Genomic DNA, 12,397 nt, shown 5'->3' on the forward strand with positions numbered 1-12,397 from the left:
TAGCCCGCATAATGCTCAGCAGCACTAGGAATTCTGGATTTGCGCCATCCACTATGCTTAATTGACTTATAAATACTTTGTGTTTATCCACAGACCGGAAGTCATTAATGTTTCCGGAATGACTGGTTTTATGATTGACATGCGTCTAAAATAATACGGACAAAGGATTTTCTATTTGTGCGAATTGCGCAAAAAGATAGTTTCGGGTCAAAGGCTGTTAGAGGTGAGACCATGTTAAGCGAATCCTCGAACTTTTGGTTTTGAATAATCTCACTTCTAAGAGGGAGGTGTTTATCATTAGAGGCCACGCGAAAGAATCTTGCGGACACTGCGCGCGCGGAGAACATCGAAGGAATTTCCATTTACGCTTGTGGACTTACCGATTACTGAACAGGAATAGACAAATAAAGTTCTACTTTTTTACCTACAAAAGACACCTTGTGTGATATGTTATGAAAATAAACCTTTTTAAAAACTATCACGAATTAAGTAAAGTTATGAGTTCAAGACAACACGTGCATAAAACTTGCAACGATAAACTTTAAAAATATTTGATGATTGAAGGGCGGTCCTGGAAATTTAAAGACAAGGAAATACATCAATTAATGTTCATTTGTTTGTTTGTTTATAGATAGGAGTCTCAGTCCGTTAGTGATAAGGCCAGGAAATTTAAGTACTTGAACAAGTAAGCTTTTTATCTTATTTCATTGAAACAAAGAAAAAGAACACCGTTGTATTTTCCAGTCAAATTTTATCACCATTTTAGATCACCAAGAGTGATCTACAATCAATTTTGTCACACATATCAATCTTATCATTAATTCCACGTTTTTAGAGCGCTGTAATTGGATGATAAGTGTTAGGTAAGCGATGATAAAGTTCCGTCCGCCAGTTTAACTCACAGTTGGGTATCATTTTCAACTGATGCGACTTTGAAAATCTATTCTTCGGTGATTGCAGTGTCAGTTAAGCTAAGCTTGAACCTTGAAGCATATTTTCGTCGCATACCTTTCCCGTATTTCAATTGAGGCCGTGATGAACAGGACGTCTAAGGAAGAACACGAGAAATCAAAACCTCTTAAAGTTGAGCCATGCGAAGAACATCAACCTACAGCTTCATTTCATGAAGCTAACTCGTTAGAAGTTCCTCGCGGTTCAGCAAATCGAAAAGAGAGGAAGCGTACACTGACTATGAACTCAGCATTTGCTGAACTTCGCGACCATATTCCTAACGTTCCTCCAGATACAAAGCTATCGAAAATTAAAACGCTGAGGTTAGCGATAAGCTACATCAAGTTTCTAATGGAAGTCCTTGAAGAAAGCAACGATGGAAAACCAGCGCGAAGCCACCATCAATTTGTAGCCGATTTAACATTTCAGAATGAGGGAAGAGAGAAACGAAAGAGAGAATTGAGTATGGTAAGTATAATTGTCTTAAGTTCATGAATATAACATTATTTGCTTTGCGTTGAGTGACGTAATCACGTCACTCGCAAATTTGTTCCTGCTTATACCGTTCACTTTCACAGCCTGCGGCGTCAAACCACGATCCTACGCAGAGAAAACGAGGAAGAACTGGCTGGCCACAGTACGTATGGGCCATGGAGCTTCGGAACTAATTCCTACGCGAAAATCTTGTATCTCCATCGTCAGTTCGCTTTCATTTGGTTGGAGAAAGAGGAACCGAGCGGAAGATCCTGCTCGCGACTTGCGAAATCACTGTAAGGACTACTGGGTAATCGCTTCTTAACAGCTATTTGGGCGACACTGGTCTGGTTCTCAGAGAGACACTAGAGTTGAATTTTTTATTGTTCTAGTTTCACAATTGCAAGCCATTTGATAATTCTCCGTGCGATCAAAGCAAGAGGTCCTACAGCTTCTAAAATTTACGCTAGAACAACATGTGCGCTCTTCATTGTAAACACTAATCAACATTATCACGCCTTTGGTGAGTGAAACTGTTATTGTTTTAGAAAATCATTAAAAGACCTTAATTATACGAAAAACAACAAAATTGGAGGGTCTCATTAAAAACAAAAGTCCCGCCATGGCGTTTACAACTTGATTTAAGGGGTTAATTTTTATCATTTTGTATCTTGCCGTTGGAAGCCTTAAAGTGCTCTGATCCTTTCTTCATGTTCATTTTTGGGATTGAAAACCTTTAGCATTTCCTTTTTTGGCTATAAGTGGCGATAGCCACTTATCTATCCAGGTAATAGCAGTAACTCAAGAAACTATAACGATTAACCGCTAGTCATATTGAAGGAGACTGTAAATGTTATTTAAGAAACTCCCAAGTGTTTATTCTCCAAACTGGTTGTGTATACTCTTTATCTTACTGGTCCTTTTTAAAGACAAAGTTGGTAAATCCAACTTCTATGTTTATTTATTGGTTTTCGGCACGAATCCAGCTTGTATATGTTGCAATTCTTCTGTTTATAACAATATTTTGCCACTTGCTGTGAACCTAGGATTAAGGACTGAGAAATGTTTGTTCTTGACAAAGTGAGCAAACTAAGATGACGATGGTGATTTTGTCATTGTACTCAATCTACTTGATTTAGTTCCTAGATTCCTAGAGAAACATTCCAAGTGATCTAATTAAAGAAGAAACGCTGTTGAAATTGTGTCGCAAAACATTTTTGGGAAGTCACTTTTATATACGTGAGTCCAAGTCATGGTTACTGAGGGCTCTTCGTAGTGAGATTAAGTAAGACGTCTTGCCAAAGAAACGTTAGCCTTATCATCGCCAAGAATAGTTGGCTGGTACAACAGTTGGAAAATTTTTACCACCTTTCCTTTTCAAATAGGTTTCTCACGTATTCATTAAGAAACCTTTTCTTATCCAGGAACCTTGTGGTTTGTGGTTGTAAACGAACCGGATCTCGATCTCTCCCATGCGCGACGGGAGATGAGTCAGTTCCTATCTCTATCCCTCATAGGCGAGGATGAGTGAATTCCTATCTTTAAACATAAATAAAGGCTATCTTAATTCTGTTCAAATACGAGGGAGGAAGAAAGGTTAAAGCTTTCTATTACATCATACCAATATTGACACGATCTCGGGAATTAAAAGAGGTCTCAACACAACACAGCTCTGAATTTAGTTTGCGTAGTTCCTAAACCAGGTTTTTCTGGTTCATCTTCGAGTGCACGATTTAACACAAAATATATGACAAGTTGCAGTTAAAAAAATATATATATTAAAAAATTCTCGTGGAAAGAACAGTACTTTCGTATAGAATTTAAAATTGCTTAGTAAGAAACATGTAGAAGGCCCCACCTTGGGTTGTCATCTACAGACCACATTGTAGCTCTAGAAAACAAAACAAAATATTACCACTTTAAAAGGTTTATAAACACTGTCGCAAGTTAGTATTGATATTTACGACGTTCACTTAATGGACGCTCTTTAAGATTTCATTAACAGGCGGAAAACTCAGAGAGTCACACGTGGCAAGGAATAATGGCGCTGTAGCTTCGAATGAGTGTCCACTTCGGAAATTAAAACAGCCACGTCTAGCATATAAAACTTCTAGGATGTATAGCTTTCTTTTGAATAATCAATGGTGTAATTAATTAAACACTTCATCCATAAACTCTGATAAAGTAACCGACGTTACAGCATAATAAACAGCTCCACAGCAAGGCACGGCACTGATCTGTTAGTTGGGTCACACTTTAGGATTTCATTCTCAGACTCAAAAGGTAGAAGCGTTTTTTCACAGCTTCATACGATACAAGAGAACCTTCTGTTTAAAGATACTTACACAAGGAAAGTGATAAACTTGAGATAACTGCCCATTACTTGAAAGAAGGGTTTTCTTCCTCTTGCTAACAAAACAGATTATAGAAAATATTGAAGGTCTTCTTCGTTTCCTGAACAGAATTGCACAATGCATGCCAGTTTACTGTTTTACCGACTTAGTCAACCAAAGCTTTGAATCTGTGGAGATTTTGTTTTAAATAATTTGCACAAATTTAGTGTGAAGCTTAACAGATGGCCACTATATAACAAACTAAAAATTCAGTGACTCAGAGAGTATTTTGGTACTGTCTTTTTTAATGCTAGCTTCAGTGACAAAACCTAAAAATTAAATAGCGTAAAAAGTCTTAAAAAGTCATTAGTGTTAAGTTTTCAAAAAGAACTTCGACTAACTTATCAGATACTTTAGCAGCTAGTTCACAGCTGTTCAGATAATTTGAATAACGCCTATCGGTTTGGGGGGTAATGCGCTTGTTTACTCTACTTTCGAATAACCGCACTCCTGACCTCGTACTCATGAAATATTTCTGATGATGTATTCAGGAATCATCTTAAATAAGTTCTTTTTCATTTTCATATCGATTGTAATATTTAATATGGAGGGGGCTAATAGCTCTAAACATTTTGGCTTTATTAAAAAGTTCTCCAGGATAACATTTACGAGAAAAGTCTCAACATTTCAAGAGTCTTCAGGATAATCAGTTGCCTTCTTGAGCAATAACTAGTATCAAGCTACTACGTCTGTTTTTTTATAATTTAAGTGCTAATAAATTGAAAATAATAATTTCTCTCTCTGTTCATTCTTCTTTTAATACACTTAACAGAGTGCTTTCAATTGCAGAAATTCTGTTTAAATCCTCCGTTCTATTAGCTAAGCCTCAGTAATATCTTGACGTAGTCCTTTACCTATTTAGGAGTGGCTAGCGAAGCAAAAGAGTACAATTGAAGCCGTCATCATTGTCTGTTTTCCAATGGAAGGACAATTATGTGACCCTTAAAATTATAGCTTAAGAGCTTAGTATCTTAAAAAAAGATATATTTACTTCTCTCTCTTACTAGAACCTGTTGGTGTCTCGTTAGACCCGCTTTTGCGGTTTGGCAAGGGTGCGCGGCATCTCCATTTAACTCATCAACCAGGCCGTATTTGTTTGGGCTTTTTTGGTTAAGTTACCACAACGGGCAAACAAAATTTTGGGAAGAATTTGCAAAACTATTACTGAAGCTACTAATTGGTATATTGTCAAAATCGTTCACTCGTTTGCCCGCAGCAGAGAACAGCAAAAATAGTTTAAATTCTTTTACCTTTTAACACACTCGCGCCCAAGAATGCAAAAATCCAATTTTTTGTTGTTGTTGCAAATTCACCCCTGACTAAGACCAAAGAAAAAATTCACACATTTTCTTTTTCCTAAAATCCTAGTAACAGGATATTACAATACAAAAGTTCTACTAAAGATGTTTGAGTGAGAGCACCACGAGCATGATTTTGTCCATAGATTTTTGATCCCGCCATAACTTGGTCCAATCTAGCAGTAAAGCTTAGGGTTGCCAACTGGAAAAACAGACAATATCATGCGAAAGCACTACATACAGTGGAACCTCCACTAACGACCACCTCTCTACAACGGTCACGTTTTTGGCGGACAGTCCATACATACCTCCCTACAACGGTCACTTTTTTCTGTCCCCAACGTGGCCGTTTTGGAGAGGTTCCACTTGCTGTCACACCGCAGAATTTCATCCACTGACTTAAAAAGCCGGAGCAACACTAAATAGATAGAACCATGTGAAAGTACCGCTGAAGAGTCAGTTTACTGTCAGTTTATATGATTGGTCACACCTCAGGATTTCTTCCACAGTCCTAAAAGTTAGAACCACCAAACAAACCTGCATTATTCAAATTCATTATAGGATCGAGTGAAGCTGTTGAGCGGACAGAAGCAAAGAGGCCTTAGGCCTGTTTCAAATGTCGTGCTTCTGCCGAGCTTAGCTGGCTCGACTGTAGCTCGACTGCAGCACGACACTAGCACGACTTGGTTTCAGACGTCGAATTTAATTCAGTCGAATAGAACGGCTGTTGCCGAAAACAACACACAATAATAAAGAAACGGTTCAGCAAACTTTTAAATGTATTCTACTGTATTTATAATTTATGAATTGAGTTCGGCACGGCGGTAGCACGACGTTTGAAACCAAGTCGAGCTACTGCCGTGTACCAAGGCAAGGCGTGCCGTGCTACACGGCAGTAGCACGACTTGGTTTCAAACGTCGCGCTACTGCCGTGCTAAAGTTGAATTTAATTCGATCAATTGAGTTCGGCACGGCAGTAGCAGGACGTTTGAAACAGGCCTTAGTGTCCCGCGTAATACAGTCGGGTTTCACATTAGAGTCATGTGAACACTTGAAATTTCTTTCACATTTTCCACTGTAAGGACTTGTGCAACATGGCAAAAAGCGCTGTTGAAAATTATTGTTAACAGCTTTTTTTTTATTAACACCCGAAGATTTACTTGAATTATCAAGAGCAAAAGAAATTAAAGCTGTGTTTCTGTTTTGTTAATTTTGTCGGAAGGATGATTTTTATCCACAAAATTTACCTGGAATAGTAATTAGCCATAACGGTTACACCTTTGTATATATTCAATCGTCAGAGAGATTTGTCAATTATAATTAAATTTTCAGGAGTAATTTCGGCGCAATGAGAGGAAACAATCTAATCAGTTCCTCCCGCCCTGCTTTAATTTCAAGCAGGAAATGACAGCTAGACGGTAATAGTCTTGCCTTTTTTATACATTCTAAATATAAATTCTCAAATACTCCACTTGAAGAGTGATGCAAAGGAATCATTTAATACAAACTATAAACAAGTTGGAAACATATTTCGTATCTTAGCAACTACAGCACTCCTATAACAAGTGCTAACCGCAACAGGGTTCGTGTGTAATTATGTTGAAAATATCAAAATATAATATTAGTTACTCCAAATAAAATTCAAGGGTTGTTTTACTTTGAATGATTTCAATGCAATTTAAGTTTTTATCCACAGACTAAAAAGGTTGGCGACCACCTATCTAAACTTTGGGATGAGCTGACGAAATGAAAACGTGAAAGCGGGTCTTGGAATAAAAACAAATGCCAGGATGTGTACGTGATGACTTGAGGGAGTTTTGAATTTGATAGTTTCCCACCAGGCAAGGTTAATTGCTTCCTTTTATACACTATTAGGTACAATTCATTATTAGAAACCCGTCGTATTTATCGTGTTTTAAGATGGGGATAGGAGAACCTCGGTTGGAGCGATTGTTCTCCAAATGTAGACTACTCGGTAGCACTCAGCGCAGCGTGTAAGAAACACTGTTCCAAAGATTATATCTAGTGACTATTGCACAGATTTAGACAGTTGTTATACCTCCTAGTAAAACGTATTGTAAATGTCTGCCATGTAAGTGAAAACACTTAACGTTGGCCCTTAGCCCTGTTTTAAAAAAAATGTTCACCGGAACAGTCTTAATTACAACGGCTTGTTTCATAACAAACTCGTGCAAAAGACTTACTTCGGAACTTCGTAGTATTTGGACCCGGTTGTTCAAAGCTGGGTTGAGATAACCCAGGGTAAGAGCAAAATTTGAATTAAGATATGAAAGTTTAAAAAGTAAATTCAGTTTAATTTTTTTGTCAACAAGTTGATGATTGGATGTTCTTAAAAACAACAGAGAAAGTTATCCAAGAAAAAGCTTTTGATCAAAAGAAAAAGAAACCCGGGTTAAACGGCCTTCGAACAACTGGGCCCTGGGGTCCGTTTCTCGAAAGTCCCGGTAACTTTTCGGGCCCGACATCAGATTTTCAAATCGAAATACAAAGAATAAGAGCGCGGGTCCTGGCGAACAAACTGCTCCTTTTTTTTTCATCAACTGATAGTTTTATCATGTTAAATGCAAAACTATTGAAACCTCTATCTTGCATGTAAACAATAACAGCTTTGCGGGCCCGTTAATTATCGGGACTTTCGAGAAACGGGCCCCTGGTCTTAATTGATTTATCGGTCTTTCCCAGAATAGAGGCAAGATTTATGATCGGTAAATGCAGAGAAACGGGAACCCGTTAAAGCCTCAAGGTCAGACAAACGTTGTTGTAACGCCTTTAAAAAAAGGACTAAAGAATCTTTAATATTTTTCAAATGTTAACACTATTGCACTTTAAGTGGATGAGAGGTTCATCACACTTCTCCCAATGCCACCCTTTAAAAGACAATAAAGGACAGAAGTGTTTAAGAGATAAATACTTTTACTTCAGCTATCACATAGTGGGTGGGGCAAAAAGCTTACTTTATCTTACAATGGGAACGGAAAAATCCCAAAAGTGACGAAATCAAAGGAATTCAAACCATAGGGAGAAGATAACAAAATATGATCACAATTTGGATTTACTCAATTATTTCATTTCTGTTAAAGTTTTGCTATATTTAATCTCTTCATCCAATTATACTGTATCAGATTTAGTCCGGTAGGTTAATAACATGGCGTATCAGTATTGTGTCGGCACAATATTCCCTGAAGGTATCCGTGCGTGTTGGTTTATTTATCCAGCAGTTGAGAAAAAGTAAACTGCTCTGTCATAATAAGGTTTTAACGTCTTAGAGGTTTAAGAATAACAGTCGGCAACTCTCAAGTCCCATTTTGTCTGCGAACCGATTTGTGGTGTGGTTTATTAAGCGGGCGATCACACTTAATAAGGATAAACCTCTATGTTAACTAGAAATCGGTATTGTTACATAAATTCAGATATTGTCGTTAACCTGAGCTAGTCAGTCATGTACTTTAGTATTGTTCCATACTTCCATTTAAGAGTGGAAATATATAAATTACTTTTGAAGCCTGTGCCAGAAAAACAAGTCGGTTTCTGTTGTAATGTTTTTTATACTCTACAGCATGAAGTGTATTCCAAAGTAACTTAGACAATCAAAACAAGGAGCTTTTCCATATCACCATACTGTGACTGCATCAATGTTACACTGTTCTCGTTTAGGAAGGATATACATTTGCAAATCTGTGATTATAAGGTTTATTTTGATTTTGTCTGTCTCATGAAAGCCAACAGTGTTGTTTGAGGGGCAGTTTCTGTTGACATGAACCTCTTACAAGGTGGAAATCGCATGAGGCTCAATCGTTACTCAGTATGTAAAGTTCCTTGTCTCTGCGACCATTGTTACCTTGGTATATTTCTCTACTGAGGAATCAGTGCTAGCGTTATCATTGACAATCTAAAGGTCTCCTCTCATATCTGTCTGATTATTTATGACCAAAGGACATGTGAATTTGTCTTGTACACAAACTGACAAATCTCTGATTTTAAAAATTAACTCATCGAAATACCTTCACACTTGTCATAACAAAATGGCGTATTAAAACGAGGGCAACAAACTGCTGCCCACCTTGGATTCCTGTTAATCATAACCGGTTTGTTGTTGTTTGGATTTTAAGGTCACGACGTGTGCTTTTTCAATTCAAAATCCCTTGTTTAGTAAGTATTTGAAAATTTAACACAGGTTATTGTTTCTATTTACGAAAAGCCGCAGGCCCTTCGCGCTAGCGCTAATGACTTCTAACCATTGCTGCTTATGGTGATGTATTTTAATTATTCTTTTCTTTTTTTTTTCTTACTATAAGACCGTGATTTTGGGGTGGTTCCAAGGAGCTTCTACCAGCCTTATCATTGAAGCATTTTGCAATTTAAAATATGCTTCACTGACTTTAAAAAAAAACTGTTAGCTCGGATATCAAGAGGAATCTATTGGAACGCGTTTTCATTGGTTTCCCAAAAGATAAACATTTGCCAACATCATTTAATTTTAAGGATTGCATACTTAAGTAAAAATGAAATGATATTAGAGTCTTTTTAAGCTCTCCAAATAATAAAATCTTGCAACAACAGTCTATAAACGCTATGTTAAACTAGCCAAAGCCGGAAATTGCAACATATGTGATGTACTTGAAGCAAACTGTGTAATACATTAAACTACGAGACTTTCAGTTCGGTTTCAGTAGGGGATAACCTAACGGGAAAGCAGTCTTTTTTTGCAGATAAGAGCCTTATTTCAAGTATTTCACTTCGTGGAAGTGTTTACAAGATAAATAACCTGTACGGACATACTCAGAATCACGAGAAAGTGTACAGGGAATGAAATGCAATCAAAATCAATTCCTTGAACTTCCGACAGGCTGTAAGGATACGGAGAATGTTTTTAGAGGTTTTCATTTAGCGCGTCAAACTTCGCGAAGTATTTTCAATCGCGTGAGATTCGTATCAAGCGGAAATTGTTGCCGGTAATCCCATTAAGAGCGTCTACCCTCTCGTGAGGACGACAAAAAAAGAAAACTTGATTCACTTGCAGATAAGTGGAGTGGGTTATCTTTTAAGACTGTCTTGATTGCTTAGTGGATTTAACCATCGTTCTGTTTTCTCATCATCTGCTTTTTTTATGCAAGTTGAATTCTACTGAAATCGAATAATTTATGCAACCCGCAAGGCTTCCATTATGATCTTGCATTGTGTTAACAACACGAAGAAAAGGCGATTACCAAACTTTCGGAAAATTAACGATATCACGGTGTCAAGATGATCGATAAACCGAAATCTTCCAGCAAATTGATTATTCTCAGTGGTATTAAAGAAGTTCAGTTGAATTAAAATGCATAAAATTTTCTACCTTCCACTGAAAATAACTATCATAATTTGAGATACTGAGGTACATTTTATCATGTACCAAGACTCTGCCAGCGGCCCGCCCTTTTTCCGAGTCATGCCTAAGACGAGACTGGCATTTTCCAAATTCTGTTTTGAAAACCACTTCATCGACCCTTTAAATCCTCGACCACCTCATGGCGAGTTTATTGCCACCCTAACTTTTAACTGTGAACGAAATCTTGTGGTGTCACCATTCAAATGAAACCTCTTCAGGAAAACTTTTCTTCGTTGCAATATCAATAACTGATCAAGAGATTATGTTATGAGAATTGATAAACTCATCACCTCAGGAAAAATGCTTTGATCTTTGACGAAATTCTCTCGACCAACTGTTCAAAAAAATGTATAAAGATCGGTCTAGAGAATTTGTTTGCGGATTGGGGCTCAGCATGCAAGCATGACGCACCCTGTTGAACCCCACTAAACTTTTCCAGATTATTCCCCGGTACACCCGGGCATGGCATAGTCTGTAATGCGCCTCGTGTGATATCTAGCTTGTTCCATTGGATGTGGGCTTAGGTCATGATTACTTTTTAAGTAAACTGGAGCCATGGGAAACAGACCCCTGAAAGGTCATCCCGTTGAAAAGTGTTATTTCCTGTGCGGTTAATAGTTCTTAACTTTGTTAAACCGGAAAATAAAGGTTTATAGGTATACATTAAATAAAGAGAACCGCGTTAGTTTAAATTCGTACATAATACTTCCTCGGGCGAAGAGAGACAAGTTTACTTTTTTAAATCACTTTGAAACGCTTTGTAGTCAGAAAATTTTAGGAGAGGGAAACCAAAGAAACAAAGTATAGCCAAGTACTCTTTCCGCAAAACCGCGGACTAGGTAACATATTTAGTTCCGGATTACTGGCACTGAGAAAACAAAATGTTGTATTAAGGTTTATAAACCCATGATCAAATCTGAATCAGGTGTTCTTAACACTTCCATAGGCAACCACTAAGAGTAGGAGAATTAACATACACCTCACACGATTAGATATCTAGTGGACTGCCCGGTTTCCAGTCTCGCTAATAGCTGTAACCGGCATATATCTCGCCATTTCCTAATTAAATCTCTACCCTGGCTCGAGAATGTCTGAAAATTGGATCTCACTGACCTTTTTTTTTTGGCGAAATTGAATAAAGATGATGTGAATTGTGGAAATACAAATTTAAATGAAGACATGATCGTCTCAGTGGTAATTGTAATTTTTAGCAATCACAAATTGACCCGAAAACAAAAATCGGGACTTTAACAGGATGGCTTCTGCGTTATCGCTGCAGTGCTCTACCAACTGAGCGACGAAGACCCATACATTGAGAGCAGGCCAATTGTTGAATACATCTTAAAGTTCTGAAATTTTTTTTCGGCGTAAATTGCAATTGCTTAAATTGCAATTACCTCTGCGACGATCTTATCCTCATTTAAATTTTGATACATTACTGAAACTTCATCAAACACTTTTACTCCAGAGTAATATTTTCTAACTTTAATTCGCTTCACAAAAAAACAGTACTAAGAAATCGTGTCTGTTCAATTACAACTTGTTCTTTCGTTCAGAACCAAAACAGTATACTGAGAAATACCGGTCTTACATGATAGGGTAGGCACACCGCTGTATTGTTTAAAAATATATCTTTCTATTGCACGTACTCAAAAAAACAACGAAATATTATCAATGCTGGGTACTGGGTTCTTTATGAAAATCGCAAAAATTAATTCCTAGCAAGAAAAGCCAATCTCTCCTAATCGCAAAAATTAATTCCCGCAAAACACAAAAAATCGCTAATCCGCAAAAATAAACTTCCGCAAAATTTCGTGCCACACAGTAGGTGCTTAGCCCACAGTGTCTTCATTATTTATTGCGTATTCCATTCATGGGTTTAAGTCACGTAA

General features: G+C 37.4%; 2 protein-coding genes across 2 annotated transcripts in view; both read left to right on the forward strand.

Annotated features, from left to right (window-relative positions):
* Nucleotides 1-1,035: 1,035 nt before the first annotated feature.
* LOC140949119 (heart- and neural crest derivatives-expressed protein 2-like) lies at nucleotides 1,036-1,619 on the forward strand. Its single transcript, XM_073398355.1, has 2 exons — nucleotides 1,036-1,419; nucleotides 1,530-1,619. The coding sequence occupies exons 1-2, from the start codon at nucleotides 1,036-1,038 to the stop codon at nucleotides 1,617-1,619; spliced, it is 474 nt and encodes a 157-aa protein (XP_073254456.1).
* The window catches only part of LOC140947467 (T-box transcription factor TBX20-like), a 46,876-nt gene continuing 35,874 nt past the window's right edge, over nucleotides 1,396-12,397 (forward strand). Inside the window, exon 1 of the mRNA XM_073396581.1 lies at nucleotides 1,396-1,419. The gene's annotated coding sequence lies outside the window, so the exon portion shown is untranslated. The remainder of the gene's footprint in view (nucleotides 1,420-12,397) is intronic.

Source organism: Porites lutea, chromosome 9, assembly GCF_958299795.1.
Source record: "Porites lutea chromosome 9, jaPorLute2.1, whole genome shotgun sequence".
NCBI classification, from domain to species: Eukaryota; Metazoa; Cnidaria; class Anthozoa; order Scleractinia; family Poritidae; genus Porites; species Porites lutea.